At 41.3% G+C, this 13,375-nt stretch overlaps 1 protein-coding gene across 15 annotated transcripts in view; it reads left to right on the plus strand.

The window, feature by feature from the left end:
- The window catches only part of LOC6624298 (phosphatase and actin regulator 2), a 135,777-nt gene that overhangs the window by 59,707 nt on the left and 62,695 nt on the right, over window positions 1-13,375 (plus strand). For 14 of the 15 annotated variants that reach the window (XM_015175623.3, XM_015175628.3, XM_032434853.2 and 11 more), the window contains 3 exons: window positions 1,436-1,600; window positions 1,683-1,781; window positions 3,580-4,047. In XM_015175623.3, coding sequence (XP_015031109.1) covers window positions 1,436-1,600; window positions 1,683-1,781; window positions 3,580-4,047 — 732 coding nt within the window. Of the gene's footprint in view, window positions 1-1,435; window positions 1,601-1,682; window positions 1,782-3,579; window positions 4,048-11,616; window positions 12,414-13,375 lie in introns of those variants that run through there. The other variant, XM_015175626.3, reaches the window with a different exon arrangement.

A 13,375-nucleotide genomic window follows, 5' to 3' on the forward strand; every position in this document is an offset into this window, starting at 1 on the left:
TATTTGATTTGTCACACAAAAACACTTTACTACAGGGTATTCCAATTCGACTTGCATTATTTCATAAGACAGTCTTACGATAGGGATCTTATAGAGTATTTGAGCTTCGTTGAGTGAGGTTCTGTTTTTTGCTTTTAACTATTTTTTTTTAATGTTTTTATACTCTTCTACGTTCTTTATTTTTTGCTGTGTGAATTCTCCTCCAGCTATTTGTAGGTAGCCTAATTTCAACGCTTGAATGCTGTCCATACCAACAGATGAGTGTGTATGTGTGTGTGTTTGTGTGTGTGTGTGTGACAGACAGTGTGGGTGTGTGTTTTAAGTGTGTGTGTGTGTGTGCCCAGTTTATCTGAGACAACATCAGAGTCAGCAACAACAAACAAGAAACAGCTGCTGCAACAGCTCGTCGAGTGGCAAATGTCAGATGGAATTTTGTTTTCTTATACCCTGTAAAAAAAGCCAGTTACTTTTACGGAATGAGCTTGTCTGTATATTTATCGATAACTCTTTTTAAACTATCGATAATTATCAAAGTTAAGAATTGATTTATTTAACACAATTCGGAGTTTAAATGTGCTAGAGACTTCATATTTGGTATGCAGCTTCTCGTTACGCATATATATTAAGGTACAGGGTATCTTCTCGTTAAGCACAGTCGACTAAAGCACTCTTGGTTGTTTTCTTTTATACCTTGTGCTTCTTTCAGCCGTCTTAAAGAGCGGCCCCTTCTCTCTGTGTGTGTGTGTGTGTTTTAGCCGATTGACAAGTGAGGCACAAATATCAGAGACTATAAATAGTTGGGGGATTCGGGGAATCTTAAAATGGGGGCTCAACTCCCACCGAAACGGACTTAAGCATTGCTGCGCCTTGCCTTGCCTTGCCTTGGCTTGGCCTGTTGGCCAATTAGATTTGGCTTAAACTCAACTGGCTATTGGCTATTTTATATGCAGGCCGAGCGATGTCGCTTAATGGCAGACAATTTGCTTAGAATTTGTATGCAGGCTTTCTTCTTCTGCTTCGTCTTCTTCTTCTTCATTTGATTGTTGTTGCTGAAGCGAAAACTCGTTGCGAATTTGTAATTGAATTGTCAAATGATGTTGAACATCATCATCATCCAGTTGCTGATTACATAAAAAATATAATGCAGAGAAGCTGAAATTGTTTTCGTAATTTTCGCTTTCAACCGAGAAGCAGCAGCAACACCAACAACAACAACTATAATAATGTTGCAACTGCAACATGCCGCATGCTACACAAAACTATTTAAGGGGCGGGCGGGGGCATGCCGCCCCATTTTTGGATGATCGCTTTTCCGCTTCCGCGCAGCGTTTTTACATCTTTTTTTCATTTTGTCGAATACAATTTCATGACGTTGACACAATTTCGCTAATTATTATATCTCTTCCTTGTTTCATCTGTTCCTCTCTTGTTACAGCCAAGAAACAAAATGGCGCCGCCATACGCACAAACAGCCTGGGCTCTGGCACCCGCACCCCGCCCCTGGAGCGCAAAAGCAAACTGAGCGCTCTGGGCAGATTCTTCAAGCCCTGGAAATGGCGTCGAAAAAAGAAGAGCGAAAAATTCGAAGCCGCCTCCAAATGTAAGTTCTCCCATTATGATTTGATTTTTGCTCCATTTTCAGTGTTGGTCAGTCAGTTTAATATTCAACACTTGTTTTGCAGCACTGGAGCGCAAGATTTCTGTACGTGCCAATCGCGATGAGTTAGTGCAAAAGGGCATCCTGCTGCCGGAGAGTCCGCTGGGCAATATACCAGAGCCGGGTAAGTGACAGAAAGGGTTATGGGTAAAAGTCCTTTTTCTCTCTCTCTCTCTCGACCTCTTTAGCTTAGTCTCCCACTCTTTCTCCATACCTCTCTCTTTCTATATGGCCCCTGCTCAATCTCTGTCTCACACTCCCTCTCTTTTTATCATAAGCGTCTTCTCGTTCACTCGCCTGCGCCGATATTCTTCATTTCACGCCTCCTCCATCGCTCTCAGACGTCTTTCTCACCTCTTTTCTCTTTTTGCTTTCTTAACTTTTCTCTCCTTCTATTTTTTACTGCTCTCTTTTTCTCTCTTTCTCCTTATCTCTCTCATTCTCATCTGTCTCGCTCTCACTGTTTCTTGCTGTTTTTAACTCTTCATTTCAATTTTTCACATTATCTTTCTCTCAGCCTATTTTTCTCTTTCGCCTTGTCTTTTTGTCTCACCCTTTTCTTTTTCCCAACTTCACTTTCTTCCATTCTACCTTAACCTTTTTCTGCCCACTCAACTTCCCCTATCTTCCATCTATTCACCTTTCTCCTGTCTTCTCTTTCCGCCTTTCGCTCTTCGTTTTACTTTGTCAATCAATTTTTGTAAATGTCACCTTTCTCTGCGATTTTCATGAATTCATGTCATGCTTAAAAATTTGCACACTTTTTATTAAGTGAATGAGTCAACGTTAGAGATAAGGTGAGAGACAAAGTGAGCTTTTGTTTAAGACAGACTGTTATGAAAAAGTCTCATAAAATACGAATTCAGACAAAGTTACAGGGTGTTCCATTCAAGCACAGGGTATCTCCTCGTCGACCACTCTTCATTGTGGCAGCTGTTTTAGCAGTTTATACTGTGAAATTGATTTTAATTTATAAAAATTCCTTAGCTAGATTTTCAGCTTTCATTTTTAAAGGCTTTGCGCCCGCAGAGTTACTTTTCATGGTTTAAACTGTGAGCTAAACACACACACACACACACACACACACACACACACACACATGTATTTGTGTATTTGTGAACTGTAGGCTAATCATATAGCTCACATCTAATCCTCCCATTGGCTTTCTGTTTTTGTGCAGAAGGCACAAAAGTTTTATAAGCCGGCAAACTGTGGCCAACTTTAGCAAACGGACCGCAGGCGCGCACACAAATGTATCTTTCGCTTTCAGTTTTGGCCTTTGTGCGCGTTGCTGACAGAGTCAACAAACGGAAATTGGCCATAATCCACGCACGATTTAGCCAATGACGAGCCACGTTGACTTGGCTCAGTCACGAGCTGCTGACGCCAGGTTTGCTGCCACTTTGCTAAATTGTTTGTACATCAAAGTAGGACGAGGGGGGGTTCGATTCCTTCCACTTCAGCCGTGACATATCCGTCCGTCTGGGCAGATGTTCAAAGCGGGATACACTTCCATTGGCTGTCGCCGGCGACGTCGTGGCATTCTCTCGATGGTAATTAATCAACGGCAGCTAATTGTCAATGCGAGACGTCGCCGAGTCGCAGCCAAACAACGCCGAACAACGCACGCCACCTGAATGCCAAATCGAAGCGGGAAAAAAGAAGGAAAAACTCTGATAAATCGAACCTACCTCAAGTTGTGACTGCTTGGCCCAGGGCTAGCTTTTTACCGCCGCTCGCCAACAGATGGCGCTGCTGGTGAAAGTTGCTAGCGAAAGCTTTGGCCGTGCAAGCTGAATGGCAGAGCTTTGCCGCAAAAGCTCGCTGCATTTATGAATGACTGCAAGCTCTCTCCCTCTCTCTCTCTCTCTTACTCATATACTCTCTCTCACTTTCTTTCTCTCTCTTCTGTCTCTTTGCAGGCGAGGAGTCATACTATAATAGTGGAGCCAGCGCGAATGGCTCTCTACTCTCAGCCGTCCACAATAATTCCATAAATCAAGCCAACAATTCCATTAATGCCACGACCTATGGCAGCGCCGGCAATTCGCTGCTCTCACAACAACAACAACAACAGCAGCAGCAGCAGCAGCAGCAACAACAGTCGGGTGGCGGGGGGGTGCCCAACTCGATATCCGTGCAACAGTTCAATGCAAATTCCATGCTCAATGGCGCCAGCCTCAATCAACAGAATTCCATGGCCAATGGCGGCGGCAACGATGGCGCCTCGGACACATCCTCGCTGAGCGGCGGCGTGCCCCATTCACAATCGGCACCACAGCAGCTGGGCGTCGGGCAGCAGACGGCGCCACCGCTGACACCGCTCGCCCAGCATCATCAGGCGCTGGCAGCGCAGCTGCAGCAGCGATTCGCCATCAGCAATAATAACGGTAAGTCTCTGAAACCAAAAGGGAATTACTTTTGAATATAATACATGGGTGGGAGTAGTGTGGGGTAGGCACTCCCACCCCCCCTTTGTATACTTGATCCTATTGTCGGGAAATGGTTCACTGTAATTGGCAATGGAAAACAATTGTGAGGAAGTTTTTCTATAGAATCGAAGAGTTTCTCTCCTTTGTTTACATTTTATTGTTGCACGTTGAGTGTAATTAATGTGCACTGCATCCGTTTAAAGTTTTGCTAATTGATTGATAAGATGAATTTATAATAATAGAAAAAATGAGAAGATAATTCAAATCTTAGCTCTTATAACTAATGCTTGTATAGCTGTCTTTTTGAGAAATATGGTAGAATTATTTCTTTTTTAAATTCGTTTTCGAAACATTGTGGAATTCTTTTGCGAATTCCCTATTCCCTATTCGAATTTTCGGTAATTTTCCCAGAATATTGGAGAATTTATTGAGAGATTTTAGAAAGGATTTCTGCAGGGATTTGCAGTAAAGATGTGAACATTAGGAAATATTATTATTACTTCAATAAGATAATCAGAGCTTTTAGAAATATCAAGAGAAGAAAAATATAATTAAATACTGATAAGATATGTACTTCTTTCTCCATATTCAATTTCATTAATTAGCCTCTCGTATAGAATAATCCCTCTCAGCAAACATTGCATACTTTAGGGTTGCGGCGAATAACGATAAATATCGTTGCCTACTTTCAAGCGTTCCGCTTAAAGTCAATTACACAGGCATTAACATTAACCGTAAATGTGACGCGCTTAAAGCCAATTTAAGTTGAGTTAACGCCTTGTTAAATCCGAACAGGCCCCCCACAAGCCCCACACAAAGTCTCAAGTATTTGTTTTGCCGTTGTTCTTGACTACAATGCCAATGTTGTTGTAGTCAGCATATGCGGCAGTCTGCCAAAAAGTCAGATAAACTGTTAAACAAAACACAAACAATTGCTTGATGGAGGGGGGTAGGGGGATGGGTTAGCGTGAGGTCCATTGCTGGCTATTTGAACGGTAAACAAACAACATTTTTGCCATGCTTTTGCTCTTGACATTTATGTATTTTGACTCGCCGCAGTTTTTGCATGCTACGCTCCTTTGCTATACCCACCCCCCTCCCACCACCCATTCGCTCGCTCGCTCGCTCGCTCCGCTCATAATGAGCAGGCTACATATTTGATGACTATCTAGAAAAGACATTTCAGTGCGCCTGAAGCTTTACGCCATTGCGCTTCGTGTTTGCTTTGCGTTTGAGGCTGCGACGGCGACTGCAGCAGCCGCAGCAGCAGCAGCCGGCATGTGTTCGCTGCGTTGCGCTCTCTTCGCCGCCTCCATTGTTGTCGCTCTCTCGCAACGCGCACGTTTTGTGCTTTTGTTTATTTTGCACTTGTTTCGCTGAGAGAGCGAGAGAGAGAGAGAGAGTGAGCTCGCTCTCTCACTGTTACTTTTTATCATTTGCTACTGCGTCGTTTTTGTTGTTGCCTTTTGGGGCTAGCTGGACGGCGTCGCATTTTTATGGCAAACTGTTTCGCTGCTGTCGGCTCTGTCATTTCCTATGTTCAGTTAACATTAAAACGCAGCCCGCTAGAGCAGCGCGTGTTTTTGTCGTCGCGTTAGAACAAAACTCAAAAAAAATAAATAAAAATATAATAAAAAAAAAAAATAATTAAAAAAAAAGTTATAACAAATATTCATAATTGTGTTTACTGTACACAGTTTGCTTAAGTGTTTACCGCTCTCTGTCGCTCGCGCTGTCTCTCGCTTCAAGTGTGTTCGGCCACGTGTGTGTGTGTGTGCGTGTGTGTTTGTGTATGTGTTCGCGTCGCACTGTGTGCGCTAAGACAACAACAATTTTACACTATAAAATATGTAATATTTGATAGCTGCAATTTTTATAAGTCATTTAGCCAGACGCTTGTGCTTGTGCATAATCTCAAGGTGAAGCTGTTTAGAGAGGTGTGCAACACATATTTAACCAGACTGGGCATATTTTATTTCCTATATATTGCCGGTTGCGATTTATTTTGAAAGTTCTTTTAATTGTTTAACGAGCATTTTGTAAGGCCTCATTTGCTGTTGAAAACAATTTGTAAAACTCCAATTTGGTTCTATTCGACTCATGTTTTCTTATACATATCTCTTAAAGATCTTATTTCCACTAGGGCGAAAAACAACAACAAAATTGCATTGTCAGCGCAATGCAAACAAATGCAATTACAATTGAGCTTTTGTCAGCGTCAACAACAGCGCCGCCCACAAAAATAAAGCGCTGCTAGAAAAAAAAAATCAAAAAATAAAAGAAATAATAATGAAACGGAACAAAAACAAACAGCACGAACCAGCAGCTCGACTAACGGCACAAGTCCCGCAAGTTGGGTTCTTGTGTTTTGGTTTTTAACGAAAGTCGCACAAAGCGCAAACAAAATATTTTTGTAGAAGGAATTTCTGTGTAAAATGCAACAGCGAGGGGCGTGGAATGAGGGGCAAGGCTCAAGGGGGAAGCGTCGAAGGGGGGGCGAATTAAAAGCAAGCACGCAATGGCATTTTTAATTTGCATATGTGTGCGTGTTGGTGTGTGTGTGTGTGTGTGTGTGTGTGAATGTATGCATAGCAGTTGTAGGTAGCCTGGCATCCGGTGCGGTGTGTGGGGAAAGGGTGTGTTATTTCATTCCTTTTTTTTTTTTGGCGTGCGGAGGGGGTGTGAGGTGTGTTGTTTTGTGTGTTTGCTGCAGCGAACGAAAAGAACTTTAATTTGCCGTCATTCCACTTTTGGTCTGATTTTCGCCGCCTGCGCTGCTCACATTACGCATACGCAGCGGGCGAGTGGCAAGAGGAAGCACCAAATTGTTGCCTACCATTGGGCGCCGCGCGCTCTCTCTCGCACGCTCTCACAAGCGCAAACACAAACACAAACACAGACGCACACACACACACACACACACACACACACACATACGAAATTTACTCTTGCCGCATCCTTTCTGCGCGTTGCCTTTTAACTTTGTTATTCGTTGCGTTGCGGCACGCGCTCTCACGCTCTGCCAATGTCTGCGCTCAATCTCTCGCACCCGCTCTCTTTTACCCCCTCTCTCGCTGTCGCTCTCTCACGCTGGCTTTGTTTTGTATTTGCTGAAAGCAAAACGCAAAAATGAGCAAAGAAAAAAAAAATCAAGCTCAGCAGACTGTGGCTAATTTTTCGCTAGAATGTTGCGCTGTTTGCTCGCTAAATGTTTATAAATAAATATATAATTAATTGAAACTGTTTTTAATTGTTTTAAAGAAAAAAATTGTTGCAAACACAGACATTCGCTCTGCTCGTGTGTGTGTGTGTGTGTGTGTGTGTGTGTGTCGCTGCTCGCGTATCGACGCACTGCATCCTGAGGTCGTGCACCTCTCTGCTCCGCTTTTCGCTCTGCTTTCGTCATTGTTGGAGGAGATGCCAGTGCAGTGTCTGTGTGTGTGTGTGTGTGTGTATATGTGTGTACGTGTGTGTTTGTTTGTGTAATTTTCAGTATTTCCTTTGCACTTTAATCATAATAACAAACAAATTTCTTTGCTTTTGCTATTTATTTTGTTTGTTTTTAGTGCATTCAAGCTGATATGACTCTTCTTCTTAACGCTCTTGTTGTGCCAGGTTAGCAATCCAGTGTTGCAAAGTGCGCCGAATAACGCTCTAAAACTCGTTTCTTTGAGACTTTACCTTGATTGTGTGTGTGTAATGAGAATTCTCGAATTCGCTCTGTGAAACTGGCTTCGACAAGTTGAGCTGCGATTAACAATAGCAAAGTTTATTCACATCGTTTTGATTCTGTTTAAGTTTTAGTATTTTCTGTACTTTGATTTCCGCTCGTGTCGCATTCTAATCTAATAAGATATGCTATTTTTACTTTAAAGTTTCTCCAACGAAATCTTATTAGCTGCCCAGATAAATTGCTACACGCCGCGCCTCAGATAAGCACTCCTCGGATATTATACCTGTGCGCATATATATATATATACAATTTATCTATATATAATGCCTAATTGAGTCAGTGTGCTACGCCCACAGTTCAGATAATGCAATTAGACGTGCCAGCCAACTGAAGTCCAATTCCAATTGGGGAGTGAGCGGAGTGTATAGCTGGGGAACTGTAAACTCACGTAAACTATGTGTGTGTGTATGTACTTGTGTGTGTCTTGATTGCAAACAACTTAATAATGATACCCTATAAGATGGCAGCCATAAGTCTTTTAGGTTGACGAGGGTGTTTTTTTTTTTTTTCTAAAACTCACTCATTTTCCGATTGTCAAAGTGGAATTCACAAAATTTATCGAGATTCATCGAGTTGTGCCTAGATGTTAATTAAACGAATTACTGAAAGCTGCTTAGCTTATTTCTAGGGTATTAAATGCCTTTTTTTCTGTGTTCTGCTTCTGCTTGGCTAATCTCAAAGATCTTAGTCATTAGCAGTGAGTAGCTGGCAATCTGGCAATTAGGGCAGTCATTGATAAGTTTCGATTAGGAATCATTGGGGAAAAAAAAAAGATAAAACAAAATAGAGTGAGAAGAAATAAACAATCATTAGCTGGCAGTTTGGCAGCCTTTAAAGTTGGTCGTGTTGCTGTTTTTCAATTTGTTTACCAAGTAATTTGGCTTTAAATGATGAACGACCGCTTTTGGCCAAATTGTTGGCTACCTGGAGACAGCTGTGTGTGTGTGTGTGTGTGTATATGTTTGTTATGATTATGGATCGATTTGTTTTGCGGCCGTCACCTGCGCATTTTGCATTTAATTTGCTAATTAAATTGTTGCCTCGCAGAGGGCGTGTTGCCCGGTTTGGAAGTCAATAGCCCGATAGAGATATGCTGCTGCTGTCCTGGCAGGTTCGGTCTGGTCCTGCCCTGTCCTGCCCTGCCCTGCCCGGGTCGGTCCGGTCCGGTCCGGTCCGGTCAGGTCAGGTCCTTGTCTGTCTGTGCCACTCCTCGAGCTTTGCATGTCATTGGCTCGTAATCAACTCGAAACGACATCCGTTTCGAGTTGTTGCCACTTCTGTTTCAGTTTTTGCAGTCTCTGCTTCCACATTCGCTTTCTATTCTGTTCTGTTGTGCTTTGTACTTTGTCCTAAAACATTTCCGTCTACGACACTTGCCAATGAGTCAGTTGGCCAACTTGGCTAGTTGCCTGACCGCCCGCTCCCCCAACCGCATTCTCTTGGGTCTAATTTGTTTAACAAATGCTTTTGCTGTTCTCAGTGTGCGTTTTCATTTAACCAAATCCCTTTCACTGCCCTCCCTGCCCCTCCCACTTGCTGCGGCTCATTAATTAGCATTTTTGCTCACTGTTCGAATTTCGATTTATTGTTGTTGTTCGGTTTTTGTGTAAACACAGCCCGAATTTCCGGACTGGCAAAAAGTGTTTTTCATTTTTCACGAATATACTCTATGCAAAAAAAAAAGAATAGGCATATTAGCTTAAATTAACGCATAGAAGTTAAGAGTTAACTTTAGCGTTAGCTAATCTTCGATTCTGCTTTGACTCACATTCGTAAACGTTGCACGAAACGCTTTTTATAGCAGCTCACGTAGTCTTCTTTTCAATTCTGTTTTGGTACGCCAATTCGTAAACGTTTTACAAATGCTCTTAACAACATTCATTTGGAATATGTTAGGGTTAAACGATCAGTTGTTGAACTTTTACATACAACTTCTTTTCAATTCTGCTTTACACAGTATTCGTAAACGTTGCACTTAAGATGTAATTCTTAGAAGAATAAATTAATTTTTAATACATTCCGCACATCTCTTTATAGGGTATCCGCTGCTCGACTATTGAATTTAAGCTTGTTCATTTAATGTGTGTTCTCTCGCTTTGCCCATTTCTCGGCTCTCGTTTCGTTTTGCCTCAATTAAAAACTGTGCTGCCCACATGCTATTTTGTTTTTTTTTTTTCTGTTGCGTTCATATTTACGAGATACATTTTTAAGACGCCATAAAAGTCGAAAAATGACAATGTCAATGTCTCAACAGCTTGTGCAGCGCCCCGCCAATCGCTGCTCGGCCCCAATGCTCCCTCGCCATGTGCTACTGACCTCCAGCCGGGGGCCATCGTAGAGCCCGACACATACAGACATACAGAGTACCGGAGCTGGAATTCTTGAATATGTATGGTGGGCGCCTCGCTCGCCCGGCCATCAATTATAATTCTCGCATCGATGTTCACTTTTATGGTGGCGTATACTTGATGCGAAAGTCTCGCGAATTCATTTTCATTTTTTATCTTTTGTCGTATTTTTTTTAATTGTGCACAATTGTTGCTAAATTTGTCGCACTGCAGCTTCCGGTATTCAATTCTCGCTCTCCGGTGGTTTGTTGAGTTTCTTTTGTCAAAACGCCTCCCATTTCCATTCCGATTCCCATCCCGATTGCGATTTCAAATTTCGATTCATCTCGTCGCTTCGCATTCAATTAAAATGTTCTATTGAATTTTCGCTGCTTTTGTGGTAGCTATCAATGCAGCTGTCTCATCCGACTCATACGACCCGGTTCCATGTCGTGCCTGGCGCGTCTTGTCAACTTTTGGATTATAATCTTTATCAATTGGTTTGGGAGGCTGTGTGACAGCTATGTGTGCAAGTGCACACTCTGCTGCTGGTGTTGGTTTTCATTCCACAAGTGAAATGAGCCCAGGCTAGTGTCTCTATATGTGTGTGTGTGCGTGTGTTAATGTGCATCAAGTGCCCTCTTTTTGAGCTGTAAATAATGATCTAAGCTTCAAGAATACTGAAATACTTCTATCTATTATGATGCAGGGCAAGCTTGTCTGATTAAATCAACAAGTCAGGCTGACGAAGCTTACGTTTTTTCTTTTAGAATAATAATGATACGAGCTTTAAAGTTTTATTAAACCTCGGAATATGTTTTTTTTTTTTTTTTGTTATTTCAAGCTTTAATGAGCTTTCAAAGTTGTTTAATGTTTACAAGCATTGTTGATGCTCGGAACAGAAGCTTTTTTGCAATTTCTAGCTTATTTTCAGTACATTTAAAAGCAGCTTGATTAAGTTAAACGGTAGACAATGTTCTTAAATGAGCTTACGTGTGATTTGAAAACCATTTCGTTGAGTTTTCTGTATTGAGACTAAATATGCAGAAACTTTCGTATGATTTCAAGCGCACTTGTGCTTTTATAGTCAATCAATTGAGCTTTTAGCGTACAGAGCTTTCAGCTATCTGAGTATTGATACTATAGAGCTTTCATGTATTTCAAAAGCTGTTTGTTTGCCTCAAGCAATATTTTATAAATGACACTTTGCGTACACTTAAGCTAATGTCATTCAACCATAATCATATAAAATGCTCTGTATGCATTTTCTTCGTACATTCCTCCTGTTTTTCCGGCTTGAGCACAGGCTCTATTTATAGACAAGCCTTAGTCACCTGTCCAATTATGCATAAGAAAAGCGTTTTTAAATATTTGAAATTTCTGATGAATTTCTGAATGAACTTGAGAACACAAAATTTTTAATTGCCTTTTGCCCCATGTCAGTGAATCTTTTTGTGATATTATAAATTACGTATTGAATAATGGGCGAAATGAAAAAAAGTATAACAACAACAAAACAAAAACAAACTCAGCACAATCAGTTTAATAAATTTTAAAATTATAAACAATCGAAATTGAACGCACAAATGAAAAAAATATTAACAACAAAATATAAACGAGTGAAATCATCGAAGAGCGTAAATTTTCCGCACAAATAACGTCGAAACTAAAGAATCTGCAGCAATAAGTGATAAACAATAATAAAAAGAATCAACTAGAAAATGCTTTATTAGCCAAGAAGAAGAAAAAGAAGAAGCAGCAAATAAAGAAGCCGTAGAACATGTGATAAAGTCGTGTGTAAATCAAAGTTTGTCGTCACAATCAACAATTAATAAATAAATAAAAGTTTCAAGGGGCCATACAAACGCACAAATACATACATACATATGTATGTGTATATACAAACAAACATACATACGCACAACCTGCATCTTGGCCCGTTAAACGTGAACGTGAACGTTTGATAAGGCCGCAGGCGATTAAAACGGTAAAAAAAAACAAACAAACAAACAAAACAAATACACGAGAGCCGGCACCAGGACTAGCTTCCGCTCTCTCTCTTTCTCTCTCTCTCGCTCGAGAGGGAATTCACATAACTGCCGTTAATTGATGCACCAAACTGATGAAATCTTAAAAATAACTTTAATAAGCAAACTAACAGTAAAACAACAACAATAAGCAGCAGCAGAACGTTGGGCAGCTTAAAAGCGACCTCAAAGCCACGCTGATGATGGGCTACATCATGGGTTGTGCTTGTTTCAAAGGTATGTAAATGTGTGTGCTTGTGTGCTTGTGTGTGTGTGTGTGTGTGTGTATGAAACGCACATCGTTAACCATTGCGTCTCTCACGCCGCCCTCGCCGCCCCTCGCGCCCTCTATCATTTGTCATCTCTCGTTTATGTAATGGCGTCGCGTTTCCTTCCGCTCATTAGGCCGCCTCAGCTTTGCAACAGTTCAGCAGCGGCTACGCTGCAGCGCTGCGACAGCGGCTGCTTTCTTCATTTTGCCTTCTACGCATTTTCGCATTGTTCGCTTGCAAAACGTCATTAACGACGTCACAAAGCAGCGTGCATGCGCACGTGCTGACAAGCAGCGCTCGCTCTCTCTCGCTCTCTTTATGGCAAACTATCGCACTGTTAGCTAACAGTTTTATGGCAGCACAGCTTCGTGACGGCGGGCAGCGCCGCCTTTTTTATTGCCCTGTAAAATCTGTGTGTGCAAAATGCATGAGATTTGCCTTGCCTTTATTTCTTTTTATATGTTTGTGTGTGTGTCTTCGCCATTTCTTGTCGCGTTAAAGGATTTTCGAGTGCATGTGTGCGTGCGTGTTTGTGATGTGTATGTGTATGTGTATTTGTGGGCAGCTTGTGTATTGCTCGACAGCCTTTTGAGTGCAAAGTGATTTTTTGTTGTCTTTTGCACTTTTCTAGCGATTTGTTATGTGAGCTTAATAAGCTGCCAAGATATGGCTGCCCTTTACCGCTATGCATAAGCTCTCACACTCAAATTCCTGTTATTTATCGTGCATTTAAAAGGTTTTTGGCCTTAACACGATTTTAGTGCATATATAAACTAATTGCTATTGAAATTATTTACGTTTTTTGAGAGAATCTCTTATTGAAAATAAAAAAAAAAAAACCTTAAAACTGCTTAAAAATCGTTTAAGTTTATGTTCTTGACTTGAAAATTCTTAAGTGAATAGCTTGTATGATATCTAAAAATTGTT

The sequence above is a fragment of the Drosophila virilis genome, chromosome 3 (genome assembly GCF_030788295.1).
Source record: "Drosophila virilis strain 15010-1051.87 chromosome 3, Dvir_AGI_RSII-ME, whole genome shotgun sequence".
Taxonomy (NCBI): domain Eukaryota; kingdom Metazoa; phylum Arthropoda; class Insecta; order Diptera; family Drosophilidae; genus Drosophila; species Drosophila virilis.